General features: G+C 41.6%; 1 protein-coding gene across 5 annotated transcripts in view; it reads left to right on the forward strand.

Moving 5' to 3' along the window:
- Positions 1-17,744, forward strand: part of zdhhc21 (zDHHC palmitoyltransferase 21) — a 135,726-nt gene that overhangs the window by 20,758 nt on the left and 97,224 nt on the right. For 2 of the 5 annotated variants that reach the window (XM_072586900.1, XM_072586901.1), the window contains exons 2-3: positions 6,476-6,688; positions 15,758-15,856. The exons of 1 other annotated variant lie outside the window; for it this stretch is intronic. In XM_072586900.1, the coding sequence (XP_072443001.1) occupies positions 6,535-6,688; positions 15,758-15,856 (253 nt within the window). In that variant the 5' untranslated portion in view covers positions 6,476-6,534. The remainder of the gene's footprint in view (positions 1-6,475; positions 6,689-15,757; positions 15,857-17,744) is intronic. 2 more of the 5 variants (XM_072586902.1, XM_072586903.1) reach the window with 2 other exon arrangements.

Here is a 17,744-nt window from a genome sequence, read left to right on the forward strand (position 1 = left end):
ACTCCTTTTTTATTCTTCCTGTCAAAATGAACTATTTCACATTTTTGCACAATATACTCCATTTGCCACATCTTTGACCACTCACTTAATCAATCTGTACCTTTTTGTAATCTCCTTGCGTCCTCTTCAGAACTACTATCCCAGTGTCATCAGCAAATTTGTATGTATCATGGAGAGTCCTGCAGATGCTTTTGGTTAGCAAAACTGCCAGTTTAGTGATAAACTTTCAATGAGGAAAATCCCATTGTGCCACTGTTTGTCCTCCAGTAGGTTATGGATTACCTCTTTGTCTTCATCAAAAGTGGTGTTGCAAGGTGACCATATCACTCACCAAACTATAAGCCAGAGATTCAGTCTAATGTTCTGGGCTAATGGGTTCAAGACTGGCTTCAGCAACTTGTGGAATTTAAGTTCAATTAATAGTTCTCTTATTTAACGTGAGTCTCAGTAAAGGTGACCGCAAGACCAGCATTTATTGTTGTAAAAACCCCATTCGCTTTCTAATGTTTTTTTAAGGAAGGAAATCTGCCATCCTTACCTGGTGCGTCACACATGTGACACCAAACCCAAAAAAATGGCTGGCTTTGTAACTGCCCTTTGAAATGAATGATCAAGGCACTCAGTTCAAGGGAAATTAGAGATGAACAACAAATGGTAACCTTGCCAACAACACACCCATCCTGTGAAAGTGTGAAAGACAGAAGTATTCAGATGCTTCTCACGCATATGGTTATTGGTCTGTACAGTAGTAGAGGGCCTGAAATCTCTGAAATTCCCATATCATTCTTGATTTATTTGAGTGTCTTACTTTTGAAGAACACAGATATTTCTTGAGATTTTCTAAAAGTGATTCCTTCATAACACGAGACATGAGAACTGAGACACTCCTGGTCTTTCAATTATTGGTGGTGGAGTTTTCAGGAATCGAGTTATATGTTTACATTTTTTGTTAACTGTAATGTAAGAGATAGAAGCCAGTGGTGGTCCCAGCAGTGAGATAATCTATTTTTGAGATGTAGTTTGGAAGATTACTATTGGTAGGACATCAGAGGAATTTTCCCCTGCTCATCTTCAAATAGTCTCACATTCATCTGGTTTAGTATTTTTTATAACATAACAACTTTGACCATATAGCCCTGCATTGCACTTTAGTGAAGCCTAGGCTATTTGTTCCAAGTCTCTGGAGCAAGGTTTGATCTCGCAACTTCATGCATATATGTATGTAGTTCACAAGGACTATGAATAGAAAGAGTTTAAAGGAATATGAACTAAATGCTGACAAATGGGACTAGATTAATTTGGGATACCTGGTGGGCATGGACGAGTTGGACCGAAGAGTCTGTTCCCGTGCTGTATAGGCTCTTTGAGATATACCCATAGGCACCTTTCTCAACAGAGAGATAAGCAAAGTTGTACCCTCTATGAATTACTGGTACAGGGATTAATGCCATACTTTTAGCATTTTGTCCGGCCCTCAGGGGCAAGAATGCTGTGAACTGAGCTAAACGTAGCATGTGTCCTCCCTTCCCTACTGCTGTCATCTTTAAAATTCAAACCGTCTTCAAACACAAGTTGCTGAGATTGTTAGCATCAGAGAACAACCCTTTAAAGATAAACTATTATTGCTGTTCAGGTTTAATAAAATGGCCCAATGTATTGGCACTGTTGAGCTTTGAAAAGCTGAGTAATGGAACCAGGATTTCAATATCCAATTGAACATTCATTATCATTTAAAGCAATGTAAATGTTTGCAATTACCATTTTAACTTCCTAAATTGCACAGTCAGTGTGTACAAAGCCATTGACTGGAGAATAGCCAACGTTGTTCCATTGTTTGAGTATTGAGTACAGGAGTTGGGAGGTCATGTTGCAGCTGTACAGGACATTGGTTAGGCCACTGTTGGAATAGGTCTCCTTCCTAAGGGAAAGATATTGTGAAACTTAAAAGGGTTCAGAAAAGATCTACAAGGATGTTGCCAGGAAGGATTTGAGCTATGAGGAGAGGCTGAACAGGCTGGGGCTGTTTTCCCTGGAACGTTGGAGGCTGATGGTTGACTTTATAGAGGTTTACAAACTTATGAGGGCATAGGTTTAGGGTGAGAAGGGAAAGATATCAAAGAGACCTAAGGGGCATACAGAGGGTGGTATGTGTATGGAATGAGCTGCCAGAGGAAGTAGTGGAGGCTGGTACAATTGCAACATTTAAAAGGCATTTGGATGGGTATATGAATAGGAAGGGTTTGGAGGGATATGGGCCAGGTGCTGGCAGGTGGAACTAGTTTAGGTTGGGATATCTGGTTGGCATGGACGGGTTGGACTGAAGGGTCTGTTTCCATGCTGTACATCTTTATGACTCTATGACTCTCTGTTTAAGAAGGACAAAAGGGGTAATCTGGGAAATTACAGCCCAGGGATCCTTACGCCAATGAGGGGGAACTTATTGGCAAGAATTTTTAGGATTAGAATTTCTTCACATTTGGAAAAGATATAGACTTATTAATGATAGGCAATATGGTTTTGTATGGGGAAGATTGCATCTTTCAAGTTTGATTGAGTATTTTGAAGAAGTGATACGATGATTGACAAGGGCAGTAAATGTCTATATGGACTTTAGCAACACCTTTGATGAGGCGTTTGATAGCAAGCTGACACAAAAAGTGAAGACACAGGGGATTCTCAATGAGTCTGTGAGATGGATACAGAACTGGCTTAATCATAGAAGGCAGAGGAGGATGGAAGGTCTTTTTCTGACTGGAGATCTGTGACCAGGGAGGTTCCACAGGGATCAGTGCTGAGAACTCTGTTGTTTTTAATTGATATAAATAAATAAACACATGATTTGGAAGAGCCTGTAGGTGGCCTGATTTGTAAGATTGCAGAAGACACAAAGATTGGAGGAGGTGCGGATAGTGAACTGGTGACTTGGGCAGAGAAATAACAGATGGAATTTAATCCAGACAAATGCAAAGTAATGTATTTTAGAAGATCTAATGCAGAAGAGAAGTATACAGTAAATGGCAGAATTCTTAGTAGCATCAACATATAGGGTGATCTAGGCATATAGGTCCATAGTTCGTTGAAACTGGCAACACAAACGACGATCTATAAAATCATACGGCATGCTTGCCTTCATTGGTCCAGGTATAGAGTATAAAAATTAGCTCCTCTCATGTTCAGCTGCATAGAACTTTAGTTTGTCCACATTCCGAATATTGTGTACAGCTCCAGTCACCAAAATGATGTGGAAATGATTTGGAGAGAGTATATAAAAATGGTATATCAAGAAGTTGCCTGGTTTGGAGGGTTTTAGCTATGAGGAGGCAGTGGACAAATTTGGTTTGATTTCACTTGAATGTCAAAGGATGAGAGAGAACCTGGTCGAAGTTTACAAAATTATGAGCATCATGGTTAGTTGGAGTCTTTTTCACTAGGGTATGAATGTCAATTACAAGGGGGCACAGTTTTAAGGTAAAAGGGAGTAAGTTGAAACAAGATGTCAGAAAGGGTTGTAAATGCTTGGAATGTGTTGCCAGAAGAGGTGGTGGAGCAGATTCAATATCAACGTTCGAGAGACATCTTGACAGATATGTGAATAGGCAAGGAATAATAGGATGCAGATGCTGCAGAGGCAAAAGGTTTTTTGTTTAGAAAGACGTCATGTGTTATCACAGTCTTGACTGGCTAAAGGGCCTGTTCCTGTGCTGTTCTTTGTTCTTAGTTTTTCATGTGATCTTGAACTCATTTCTCACATGGGAGAAGTGAGCGTGCTGGATGTAGATCTGTTGGATTTGGTATTTCTGGATGTCTTCAGCCTGGGTTCATACTCCTGTTTGCTGTCTAGGCACTGCTGCTGACGAGTACTGGTGTGTACTTGAGGTGAAGATCAGTTTCCATGCACTAAAATGTTGTGGAACCAACTGGAGCTAAACCAATTTACATCTAGTTTTATGCATTTAGATTAGACTCCCTACAGCATTGATACAGGATTAAATAAGAATCTTATAGCAAATGAATGTTTGAAATTCTACAGCCAAAAGAAGGTTACAGATGGGATGGAGAGGTGTTTTGAAGAATTGAGCAGCATGGGACTGGTGGGAAGGTGGAGATGAAGCCCACCAAAGGTGATGATATTGAATGGACCATGTGGACCTCTTCATTTTCAGTATGGACAAGCTTTCCAGTACACCCTGTTAATTCTCACCCCAGTAATTGCCTCTACATTTTTGCTAATTGCAAACTTGTATAATTTTTTCCTTACTATACACTGATTTAAAGCAAAAACACTTATTGGACATTCTAATGTCTGCTTTTTGTACCTTTGTTGGAAGGACCATCGAATCATAAAGTCCAATCATCTGTGTCACAATGATCCCAAAGTAAACTTGTCCCACCTGCCTGATATCCCAAACTAAACTAAGTTGATTAGGGATAATCAACATGGTTTCGTGAAGGATAGGTTGCGCCTCACAAACCTTATTGAGTTCTTTGAGAAGGAGACCAAACAGGTGGATGAGGGTGAAACTGTTGATGTGGTGTATATGGGTTTCAGTAAGGCATTTGATAAGGTTCTCCATGGTAGGCTACTGCACAAAATATGGAGGCATTAGCGGTTTGGATCAGAAATTGGAAAGCTGAAAGGATACTGAAAGGGTGGTGGTTGATGGGAAATGTTCATCCTAGAGTTCAGTTACTAGTGGTGTTCTGCAAGGAACTGTTTTGGGTCCACTGCTGTTTGTCATTTTAAGAAAAGACCAAGATGAGGGTTAGTAGATGGATGGGTTAGTAAATTTGTGGATGACACTAAGGTTGGTACAGTTGTGGATAGTGCTAAAGGAAGTTGAAGGTTACAGAGGGACATAGATGAGCTGCAGAGCTGGGCAGCGATGTGGCAAATGCAGAAAAGTGTGAGGTGATTCACTTTGGAAGGAGTAACAGGAATGCAGAGTACTGGGCGAATGGTAAGAATTTTGGTAGTGTGGATGAGCAGAGAGATCTTGGTGTCCATGTAAATAGATCCCTCAAAGTTGCCACCCAGGTTAACAGGGAAGTTAAGAAGGCATACGGTCTGTTAGCTTTTATTATAGAGGGATCACATTTCGGAGCCACGAGGTCATGCTGCAGCTGTACAAAGCTCTGGTGTGGCTGCATTTGGAGAATTGCATGCAGTTCTGGTCACTGCATTATAGGAAGGATGTGGAAACGTTGGAAAGGGTTTAAAGAAGATTTACTAGGATGTTGCCTGGTATGGAGGGAAGGTCTTACAAGGAAAATTGAGGGACTTGAGGCTGTATTTAGAAGAAAGTTGAGAGGTGACTTAACTGAGACATATAAGATAAGCAGAGCGTTAGATCTGGTGGATGGCGAGAGCCTTTTTCCTAGGATGGTGATGGCTAACATGAGGGGGCATAGCTTCAAATTGAGGGGTGATAGATATAGGAACAGATGTCAAGGTAGTTTCTTTACTCAGACAGTAGTAAGGGTGGGAAATGCACTGCCTACAACAGTTTTAGGCTTGCCAACTTCATGGGCATTTAAGTGGTCATTGGATAGGCATATGGGTGAGAATGGAATAGTATAGGTTAGATGGGCTTCAGATTGGTTTCACAGGTCGGCGCAATATCAAGGGCCGAAGGGCTGTGCTGTCATGTGCTATATTCTAAACTAGTCCCACCTCCTAACATTTCTTAGTCATGAAGTTAAAAGTTAGGGAGGTTTGAGAAGATTTGTAGCTCAGATTGAGGTTCTGGATTTAGGTTTGCTCGCTGAGCTGGAAGGTTCATTTCTAGATGTTTCATCACCCTACTAGGTAAAATCTTCAGTGGGCACTGTACATGATTGCTGCTTTCTATTTATATGTTTGGGTTTCTTTGGGTTGGTGATGTTATTTCCTGTGGTGATGTCATTTCCTGTTCTTTTTCTCAGGGGGTTGGTAGATGAGGTCTAACTCGATGTGTTTGTTGATAGAATATTCTTATCTAAATGTTTTTTAAACATTGTAACTGTGCAAGCCTTCACCTTTTCCTCTGGAAGTTGATTCCACACTGAACTACTCTCTGTGTAAAATAAAGAATTGCCCCTCATGTCTTTTCTTAAATCTTTCTCCTCTCACCTTAAAAATATGCCCCTTATTCTTGAAATCCTCCACCCAACAGAAAAGTTACTTACTATTCACCTTATTTATACCCCTAATAATTTTATAAACCTCTATAAGGTCACCCTTTAACCTCCTCCACTCCAGTGAAAAATTCCCAGCCTATCCAATCTCTCTTTATAACTCAAACCCTCCATTCGTGACAACATCCTGGTGAGTCTCTTCTGACCCCTTTCCTTCATGTAACAGGGCAACTGGAACTCGATATAAATGAAAGAGATATTTAATGCTGAATAATAAAAATTTGCACACAAATGAAAGCTATTTTATTTATGGAATATTTGTAAATGTGGGTATTTTTATGCTATTTTTCTCTCTGAGCAGGACTTGCAGGCGTGATTGATTAAATTCCAGCTACCGGCCAGTGAAACAACCTTTCTGTGATGGGGCTTCAAATTCACTTAGTCTACGACCTACAGGGCTGGTGTTGTGTCAGCATCATCACCTTTGTTTGGCTTTATAACACACTCTACGTTCCCAAGCTTATCCTCTTCCCTCACTATGAAGAGCAACATATTCCAGCTGCTGTGATAGTGCGTGAGTAGCATTGCTTTCTTTCACCACTGTTTATCTGAACATCCACTACTATTGCAGTTTCATCACTAATTCTCAGACAAAAGTTACGATGATTTCCTTCTATTTTGGGAAGCTCTGTAGTCAAGTGGGGTCATATATTCCCAACCATTTTTGTATGCAAAAAGGGAGTAATATACAGATAATTTAGGAGATGGTAGCACAATAATAATATCACTGAAATAGTAATCTGAAGACCTGGATGAATACTGTGGAGAAATGAGTTTGAATTCCAGTTGGTGGAACTTAAATTTAATTAATTCTCATTTGGAAGCTTGTTTCAGTAATTGTGCCCATAAAAGCCCACCTGGTTCATTAATGTCCTTTAGTAAGGAAATCTGCCTTCCTTATTTGTTCTGTCCTACATGTGACTCCAGATCCAGAGCAATATGGTTGACTTTTACAAACCAGTAGGCCAGCTTCTTGCAGGCCAACATAGTCATTAACAGGTCAATGCAGTAGGCTATGTGCAGGTGTCATGGCACCTGATTGCTGACACATTTTCCAAGGTGATGTCCATGTTTGGCTGTCCATGTTGAGAGTGTGCGTGAAGCCCATCAACATGTACAGGCTTTTTATGACAAATGTAAACCACAGGGACTGAAATGAATCATCACTGCGGGAAATAATATTTTAATTTAGTTTTTATATGTTTGCTGTGTATGTGTCTGTTCCCCTTTTAATTATTTGTGACATGCACCACTGGATCCTGTCTGAAACATGCCTAAAACATTTAGAATAGAAAAGTGGAAAAGTAATGAAGCCAGATGGACCACCCAATACTGACCTAGGCACCAGCAACAGCAACAACACACCCAGTCTTGTAAACACAGTAAAATCCTTTTTATCAACATCTGTTGGGCACTGCCAAAATTGAGAAAACTGTCAAATGACAGCCTGACATAGTCACACTCACAGAATCATACCTTACAGATAATGTTCCAGACACTACAATGACTATCCCTGGATATGTTCTGTCCTACCAGCAGACAGACCCAACAGAGATCGTGGCACATTGGTCTGCTGTCAGGAGGGGTTGCCCTGGGAGTCCTCAACATTCCAGTCTCATAGCATCAGGTCTAGCATGGGCAAGGAAAATGTCCTGCTGATTACCCTATACCATCCTCCCTTGGCTGCTGAGTCAGTGTTCCACTTGGAGGAGGAACTGGAGTTGCAAAGACATAGAATGTACACCGGGTGAAGGGCTTCAATGTCCACCACCAAACGTTGCTAGCCAGAACTTAGATCTGATCGATTGATTGTGGGATTCTATAACTCTGTCTATCTCTTGTTGGTTATGCTGTTTGGCACACAATTGTAACTTCATTTTGAGATATACCTAGCGCTGCTCCTGCCTTGCCCTCCTTTATTCGCCTTTAAACACTTTAAAAGCTTTATAAGATGCCAAAAGTTTTGTCATCTCTTTTTTGTCATAATTACTTTGCACATATGTGAGAAATAACTGTATTAAAATGAATACTTCGATGGAGTAACCATTTGCTTTGTTTTAATTGCTTTGTTTTGGATCTCTGCAAACTCAGAACATCTGCACAATTCTCAGTGTGTGAAAACTGGGCAGTATTTATGGTCTCAACGTTGTACCTGTCATTGTGATTCACCTCAAGGTCATATCACTGCTTGAGTCTGGTGTCAAACTCAATGTACACTTTTAAGTACACACACAGAAAGAAGTAGGAATGTATAAAACAAACGTTTTGATTATGAACATGAATAGACCATTTCACCTTGCTGCCTTGTCTAACGATTTAGTAAGATTACTTTTGATCTGATTATAATCTCAAATTCTCATTCCCAAACATCCTGAAAACCTTTAGAGCTTTTGTTGAAAAGGAAATTACCTCTACTTTAAAAATATTCAAGGACTCTGTTTCCACCACCTTTTCAGGAAGAGAGTTCCAAAGGCTCAGTACCACTTGAGAGAGAGAGAGAGAGAGAGTAAAAATCTATGTTCTAAATGTGGGGTTAAATAGTGACCTAGATTTTTAGATACTTCCATTACAGAAACATCCACTCCACTTAGTTGTGCACTTTTGATGACAAGGTATTTAAGATTATGCGCCAAGTGCTATAAAATTACTGGTTAGGTAATTGCTCTTTTACCAGCACAGACATGATTTGGCTAAAGCTGAAAATGTGTTGCTGGAAAAGCGCAGCAAGTCAGGCAGCATCCAAAGAGCAGGAGAATCGATGTTTCGGGCATGAGCTCTTCTTCAGGGAAAAAAAAAGCATCTGCAGTCCTCACTTTCTCCTCAATGATTTGGCTAAAGAGCTTTTTTTCAGTGCTGTAGACTTCTATAAATTCTTGTCAAGAACCCTCAGAATGTTCTATATTTTGATGAAGACACCTTTCACTCTTCTAAGCTTGTGTGCGTAGCATTTCCAAACATTTCCCATGAGACAAACCTGACACCAACCCCCTCCAGCTGCAGATACTAGTTTTGTAAACATTTTCTGAACTGCCTCCAATATATTTACATTCCTCCTAAAATAAAACGATAATCAACTGTAGCTAATATCAGGGTTTTCATAGTCCTCTTCTAACATTATCTCCTTTGAAGCAGTTAAGGTGCCAATAGATGAGTATAATGATTGTAAGAAGGTCAGCCAGATGGACCTGATAGAATATGAGTTCCCTGATTGGGGCTGTTAATCTGGACCATTCAGGGAGCCCTGGCAAACCGATAAGCACAAGAGTGTCAGGCATTCTGCTCACTCTGAGAGCTGACTTTGAGACAGCTGGATCAGTGTGAAGGATTCTCCACTTGTAAATAAAAGGTGAGTTGGTGATGCCTCTGTGGAGTTATTTCAGTTGCGACAAGATAAAAAGCACGCTCCTGAAGAAATGTGCTTGCAACAGTTGTCTTTGAGTTAGGTTAAGCATTTCTGACATCATGCCATTATTCGGGAAGCTTGCCTTGTTTATCCTGCCATCAAAGAGTGCACCCAGAATATGGAAAACTGAGGGGTTTCTGAGGGTTTTTTTCTGGGCAAATGACTTTGGGGCAGATGAAAAGCCATGAGTAATACTGCTGACAGCTTGTGGACCTGCAGCCTTTTTGGTTATTAGGAACTTAACTTTTCCTGAGGCACCACATACTAAAACCTTTCAAAAGTTGATGGATTTAGTTCAGGAATATTACAACTCCAAGTGGTCTTTAATTCTGAGACACTATAGGTTTTAATTGATAATTTGAGAACCAGGGGAATCTATACCAGGACTTTTGACTAGATTAAGCTGACTGGCAGAGGCATGTGACTTTGGTTTAATGCTTAATGAGATGCAGAGAGACCATTTGGTGTGTGACAGTAATGATGTAACCATGCAAAAGTGATGACTAGCTAAATCCTTCAAACAGGCACTAAGACTGGCTTTACTGTTGGACTATAGGGCAAGTAGACCATATGTGTTGCAGGGCATTCTGATGGAAGTGGGCTCACTCATCAGTCTGACTGAACTTGGAGAACACCACTTGAGTGAAGGTAATTGCTTAGCCTCATGCAGGGCATATCCTGAGCAGAGAGGCTCTAGATCAGCCCTTGGGCTGATCTAGAGAAAACCCCGAAAAAAAACCCAAGCCTCAACCAAATGGTTAAAACTTTCTTCAGCATCTGTGTCAGCAAGGTACTGTAGTTGCTGTGGTATGCAGACTTGAGACAGCAAAAGAGCCCCAATAGAACTAAATTGAGAAGAGAATTCATAAGCCAGTATCCAGGAGAACGTAAACCGTGGAAAATCTGCCTACATCTGTTTTGGAACATTATATTGCTCAGCAACATTCAAATCAGCACCAATCAAAATAAACATCTGGTTAAATGGTCACCTGGTTTTAATAGAGGCACAGCCATTTCAGTGATCACAGAATCTGTCTTTAACAAAGTTTGCCCTGGATTCCAATCCTTAGGTTTGTACAAGACCTCAGCTCGATTGAGAACTGAAACCGGTGATCCTTTACAGATTACAGGTACAACTTAGATTCCAGTCTCTTTGTGAGAAGTAACTGTTTCAGTTACCACTAATTATAGTAAAAGTCCCAAGTTTTATGGGTAAAAATTGGTTCAGAAAGATTCACACAGATTCATTCAGTATTTTTCGATTATAAAATGGCTGTCTGAGTGAAGTCATAATTAAATAGCCAGAAATTTTTCAGAGAGGTCTACAGACTATTAAAGAGGACAAAGCCACCTTGCATGTTCAGGTAGCAATTCCACAATTCTGCAAGGCCCGTCCAGTGCCAATTGTCTTCTGGGCAAAAATAGGTTCAGAATGTTGGAAAGCGAAGGAATCGTCAAGCCAGTACAGTTTGCGGAATGGGCAGCACCAGTTGTACCGACCATGAAGCTGGATGGGCTGGTTCGCTTTTGTGGGGAATTTAAACAAATGTTTCTCACAGCTGGGTAAATGCCCAATGCCTCACATAGAGGATTTATATGCAAAGCTGGCAGGGTAGCTTCCCTTCATGAAGTTGAACATGAGCCCTGCGTACATGCGGTTAGATGAGGATTCCCAGAAGTATGATACAATTAATACCATAAGAGTTTGTGCCAATATATAAGACTGCCATTTCTGGTATGTCAGCCTGTGCAATATTTCAATGGACGATGGAGACCTTTTACAATGTCTGCCCCAGATCGTCATTTATCTAGATAATGTCATAATAACAGGGAAGATCAATAACAAGCACTTAGAGAATTTGAACATTGTCCTTTGATGTTTCTCCCAGGCAGGCGTATGCCTTAGAGAGGGCTATGTTCCAGGCACCCCAGTGACTTATTTGGGCTACGGAGTCGACAAGACTGGATTACACCCATTGGGAAAATAATGTGAGGGTGACCAAAGGTGCCCCCACTACCACGTCTGTGCCAGAGCTCAGGTCTTTCCATCGGTGGTGCATTATTATGCAAAGTTCATACATAACCTGGCCTCCATCCTGGCACCTTTGCATCAACTTTTAACAAAAAGTCAACCTTGGGAATAGCTGTGTAGCTAAACCATTGCTTTCAAAGAAGTAAAGAAACAGCTACCATTCTATAAGGTGTTATCACACTATGGTCCCAAATAAAACTTGGTATCATAATGCCACATGGCTAGTATTATGCCATAAGTAGCCCAATGGAGAGGAACACCTAAGACCGTGGGCATTCAGGACTTTGGATAATGAAGAGCATAAATATGCCCAGATAGAGAAGGAAGGTTTGGAGATCATATTTGGAGTCAGAATGTTCCACCATTAACTTTACAGACCGAAATTTACAATAAATGCGAACCACAGTTAGAGCTACTTAAGGAGCACAAGGCAGTGCTTCTCATGGCTTTGGACAACATTCAGCGATGGCTTCTTGTACTAAGTGTTTATAATTACAAATTAGAACATTATCTGGGAGGTCAAGTAGTGAATGCAGATGCATTGCACCACCTGGGAGATACACTACAGGCCATACGGCAATTATACGAGTCTGTAATAGTTTTAAACTTTCTGGATACGCTTCCAGACTCAGCAGACAATTTCAGACTTTGGGCGCAGAAAGATCCTGTCTTCACAAAACTGGTTTAATGGGGAAATCCAAAGGGCTGTCGCAACCAGAATTGAAACCTTTTTGCACCCGGACAGACCAGATCACAGTAAAGAGCGGCATATTATTTTATGGAGCAAAAGTGATTGTCCTGAGCCAGATACTGGCTAACCTGCACCAGGGTCATCTAAGGTGTTCCCAAATGAAGATGTTGGCAACAAATTATATTTGGCGGCCAGGATTGGTTGTAGACATAGCTACATTGGTGGGGCAGTGCCCAGCATGCCAACAATGACACAAATTACAGCTCAGCAGCTCCCTTACATTCATGGGAATGGCTGGATAAACCCAGGACTTGGTTAGACATCGACTGCGGAGGTCCTTTCATGGACTCAATTTTTTTGGTATTCATTGTGGATGGTAGTCATTGAAAGTGGCTGAACATGCATAGAGTTCATTCATCAAAAGTTCATTCATTCATCACTCTTTGGAGGGTTGGTGTAGACTTGTTAGGCCGGTAGCTGAAACAGCATCAGGAACACCAATACTGGACACAGGACTCCCCTAAGCGAGATGGACAGTTTACTTAAAGAGATGAAGTTTGGTGCAGGAACCACAGGAATAGACCTGCATTGGTAAGAGGCATGGTAGATGCGAGGTCATGTCCAGGGACATATAAAGTCTGGGAAGGTATAATGGTGCTGAACATGGATCATATGAAAGCTGCAAACTCACAAACAGTGTGGAAACAAACCAAACCAAAGTGGTAGCCATGGGCACCCACATGGGACCCAGCTAGCCTGCCTGTTTGTTGGATATGTGGAATAGTCCATCTTCCACAGTTACACTGGCACCATCCCCCACCTATTCCTCTGCTACATCGATGACTGTATTGGCGCCACCTTGTGCCCTCATGAGAAGGTTGAACAGTTCATCAACTTTGTCAACACCTTTCACCCTGACCTCAAATTCACCTGGACCATCTTGGCGACCAACTAACCATAGACATATACTACAAGCCCACTGACTCCCACAGCTACCTAGACCATACCTCCTTCCACCCTACCTCCTATAAAAACACCATCCCTTAGTCCTAATTCCTCTGCCTCTGCTGCATCTCTTCCCAGGACGACCAATTCCACCTCAAAATCCCAGATGACATCCTCCATCCACAATCTCAACTTCCCTTGTCACGTGTTTGATGATGCCCTCCAGCGCATCTCCTTCACTTCACGCATCACCGCCCTTGAAACTCATCCCTCCCAACACAACAAGGACAGAACCACCCCCACCACACCCCCCCCCCCCCGCCTCCGGTCCTGATCTTCCACCTCACCCAACCTCCGCATACAACACATCATCCTCCGCCACTTCCACCACCTCCAAACGGACTCCACCACCAGACATATATTTCCTTCCCAGCCCTATCGGCATTCTGAAAAGACCATTCCCTCCGTGACTCCCTCGTCAGGTTCACACCCCCACCAGCCCACACCCCAGTCCTGCCACCTTTCCCTGCCACTGCAAGAAATGCAAAACATGTGCCCATATCACTCCCCTCACCTCTATCCAAGGCCCCAAGGGATCCTTCCACATCCATCAGAAATTCACCTGCACCTATACCAATATCATCTACAATATCCGTTGCACCCAGTGTGGTCTCCTCTACATTGGGAAGACAGGACACCTGCTTGCAGACTGTTTTAGAGAATATCACTGGGACATCTGCATCCACCAACCCCACCGCCTGAACACTTCAACGCACCCTCCCACTTTGACATCGGCATGCAAGTTCTGGTCTGCCTCCACCCCGAGCTTCATATTCCGTCTTGGGACCCTGCAACTACATGGGATAATTGTGGATTTCAGCAGCTTCCTCATTTCCCCTCCCTCCACATTATCCCAGTCCCAAGCCTTCAACTCAGCATGGCCCTCGGACCTGTCCATCACTGCCCCCCTGACCTGTCACCTTCTCCCTCACCTTCATCCACCTATCGCTTTCCCTGCTACCTCCCCCACCCCCACCCCCTCCTATTTATTTCTCAGCCCTGATCAACAAGCCTCGTTCCTCACGAAGGGCTTATGCCCGAAACATTGATTCTCCTGCTTCTCGGATGCTGCCTGACTGGCTGTGTTTTTCCAGCACCACACTCTCGACATGGATCAAAACCTGCCCAGCTCTTTGGCAGCCTTTCTGACTGTTCTGGAACCCATGTGTTCTCCCGATCTGTCAAGCTTTGAAGATAGCTCAGAGTCTGAGATGGACATATCAGATGTTGCTGCCTCAATGCCTTTCCAGCCTGAAAAAGAGAATGAACTTCTTCTGAGATGCTCCAGGGTGTGAACTCATGATGTTGGGGTGGGTTGAGGCAGGATGGCACCAGAGATTTGTGACTGTTTCTCCCAGTGGCCACGTGACATAGTGCACTTGCAACAGTTTAGTTGATTTAGCAGCAGAGATTTGAGGCATCAGAGAGGAGGAGCCCATCCATATCAAGGGCTGAGCTGGAAGTGGGAGCGGTTCCAAAGCACTTATTGACATAAGATGTTAAGATGAACTTTATTGTTTTAATTTTCTGGCTTTATATTCTGAGATTTGGTTTATTTTAAGTGTTTTAAGATGGTGTTGGAGAGTATTTGTACTAAGTACACGTGACAATAAGTCAAATTAAATAAAATCAAATTTCCTTGATTGGGGCTGTTAATCTGGTCTGATCAGGAAGCCGCAGTTGACAGATAAGGAGGTGTGTAACAACATCTCTGAACAGGTGATTGCAAGGCATTAAGACAAAGGAAAAAAGAAACCAGGTGATTGAATCTCCTCAGTTCTGACTCTGAGCTGGCTGGCCAGAGCCAGTGTACTGTGCACAAGTAGATAAACAGTGACTTGATGACGGGAAGGAAAAAAGAACGAGTGTCATCAGAACTTATGCAGGTTGGCAAGTGGGCCCTGATTGGTGGAGGCAGAGAATGCAGCAATCAATGATGACTGACTGTTAATTGCAAAACTTTATTCTTTTACTTGTCATTGGTTTCCTGGCCACATGGTTGTTTTCCTGGTGTTGGGCATATTGTATTGCATATGGTATTTTCACTAAGACACTTACACACACCACATGGGAGCTGTGGGGAAAAGTAAGCATCATGGCTGTGCAGCAGTAGTGTGGAGATCACAAAAATGTATAAACAAGGGATTCAGAATATCTTCACTTTGGGGAGTAACAAAAGCAACATATAAGCAGGGAATTCAAAAAAAAAGTTTAAAAGAAAGAACAGGAGTGTCAGAGATCAGTGTTCACTCTGAGAGCTGGCTCTGAGGGAGCTGGATCAGTGTCAAGGATATCCCTTGTGTAAATAAAAGGTGATTTGGTGATGGGAAACTGGCCTGTAGAATTATTACAGTGAAATCTTAATGGGTAATTTACAAGCTCAAAATGTATAATATATAAAAATTCGAACAGTAGTCAAAACATTTTTGAAACAAGTAATCTTCTTTTTTAGTTTATTACATGGTGTCATTGTGCTGCATCACCTCATTAGTGAGAGCGTCCTTTGCTGACCCAGGGCAGTTACCACAAGACCCGGACATACCATATTCAGGTAGGACATGGAATGTAGTTCCACATTATCCTGTCCAGTGATCTAGTCAACTTGCGCACATTTTGCACAATGTATTGTAATCTAGGTGGAACATTGCTTTGAACTCACTGTTGTGTAATCATGTGTAGCTTATACTACTTGCATCTTCCTCCACTGTCCCCACCCTTTCCCCAAGCCCTTATGTCAGAAAAATGCCTTGAAGTAATTGTCTTTGTCTTGCAGTTTTACTCCTTCATCATTTGATACTTGAGGAGGAGTGTGGAACAGTCTGACATGGGTGTGTTGTGTAAATAGTGCACTGTGATGTGATTATGATGCTGGAGATTCTGTGGTTACAGGTTAAATGTAGAGATTGAAGTGACTTTATTTTCATCTTTTGTGTTTTAGCTCAAAAATAAAATAATATTGACATTTTAAGCAGAAATTGTGAATGATATTTGAAAAGGTAATGTCAAAATGAGTGATCCGATTTTAGAAAGATTAGGAAAAGAGCGTTTGATCATCTTCCCTCATCTTATTAATCTTTCATCATGTTCACATTCTGAGAATAATACAGCTTTTTAATAGAAAAGTTAATCTACTTAATTAGTTTGACTACGGTCCTATTCAGAAATATGCCACTTTAGGTGTTGAGAAATAGCAAAAAAGTGTGATCAGCTAACCTTGTGGACTTATAATGTTGAATTTATTTCCTGTAGTTTTTTTTTGTTCTCAGTCCTAGTCTAATAGCCTGCTTTAATTGACATTGTTAATGTTGAATCTTATTTTTATTTCCCAGCTGGATCTTTCTGAGGCATATACATAAGCTGGGTACTGTTAAAATATTAGGAATCTGAAATGCAACAACAATAGGCAGGAAAGGAAAGCTCGTGAACGTAAAGCAAGAAATGGAAATGGAGAAATTAAATATCCTTTTGTTTGATGAAGGCAACTTTAAGTGATGAAGTGAGAATGAAAAGAATTTGTTCACACAATGTACTGTTTTCACTTTGGAATTTTCTGGCCTGTTGTGTTATGTCTCGAGATCAGTGTATCGTGAAGAGACCTGCTCGTGGTATCATCACTGCGTCAAAGAGATTTAGAGCAGAGAGGTAGGCCCTTTGGCCTAGAAAGTCTGCACCAATCAAAAAAACAACCACTTAACCTTTTTATTTTCCACCACTAGGTACATAACCTCATTTGCATTGGTATTGCAAATGCACATCATCTTCAATATTATGTTGGTTTACGCCTCTGACAAACTTACAGGCAGAGAGTTCCAGATTCCCACCAACCTTCTGTGTGAAAAAGGTTTTCCTCTTATCTCTTCTAAACTTTCTGTCCTGATCTTAAATCTATGCCCTGGTCATTGATTCCTTCACCAAGGGATACATTTCTTCCCATCTACCCTATCTAATTTTATACATCTCAACCATGTCCCCCTTAGACTTCCATGCTTCACTGAAGACAACACTAGTCTATCCAATCTCTCTCTTTATAACTAGAACTCTCCTGGTATATCTTCTCTGTTTCCCCTCAGCTCAATCACATACCTCCTATATTTTGAATTCTAGAACTGCATACAATATCCTAGCTGTGGTCCAACCAACTTTTTATACAAAATAATCTCCTTGCTCTTAAACTCTATGTTTCAGCTAATAAGGTGAGTCTGAACCACATGGCTCACCCAATTAGTCCCAAAGTCATTCAATTAAACATGGAAAGGTGAGCCACCGAAGCCCGGCCTGTCAGCCAAAAATTGGAGATGCCTGGCATGACCAATGGTAAATGGGGTTGGTGGAGGTTGGGGGAGAGAGATTGAGGAAAAGAACTAGGAGAAGATACATGTTGATCTACCATGTGGCACCTTCATGTGCCTCTTCAAGTGCAATTTAATTTTGTCCCTCAT

This window comes from Chiloscyllium punctatum, chromosome 2, assembly GCF_047496795.1.
Source record: "Chiloscyllium punctatum isolate Juve2018m chromosome 2, sChiPun1.3, whole genome shotgun sequence".
In the NCBI taxonomy this organism is placed as follows: Eukaryota; Metazoa; Chordata; class Chondrichthyes; order Orectolobiformes; family Hemiscylliidae; genus Chiloscyllium; species Chiloscyllium punctatum.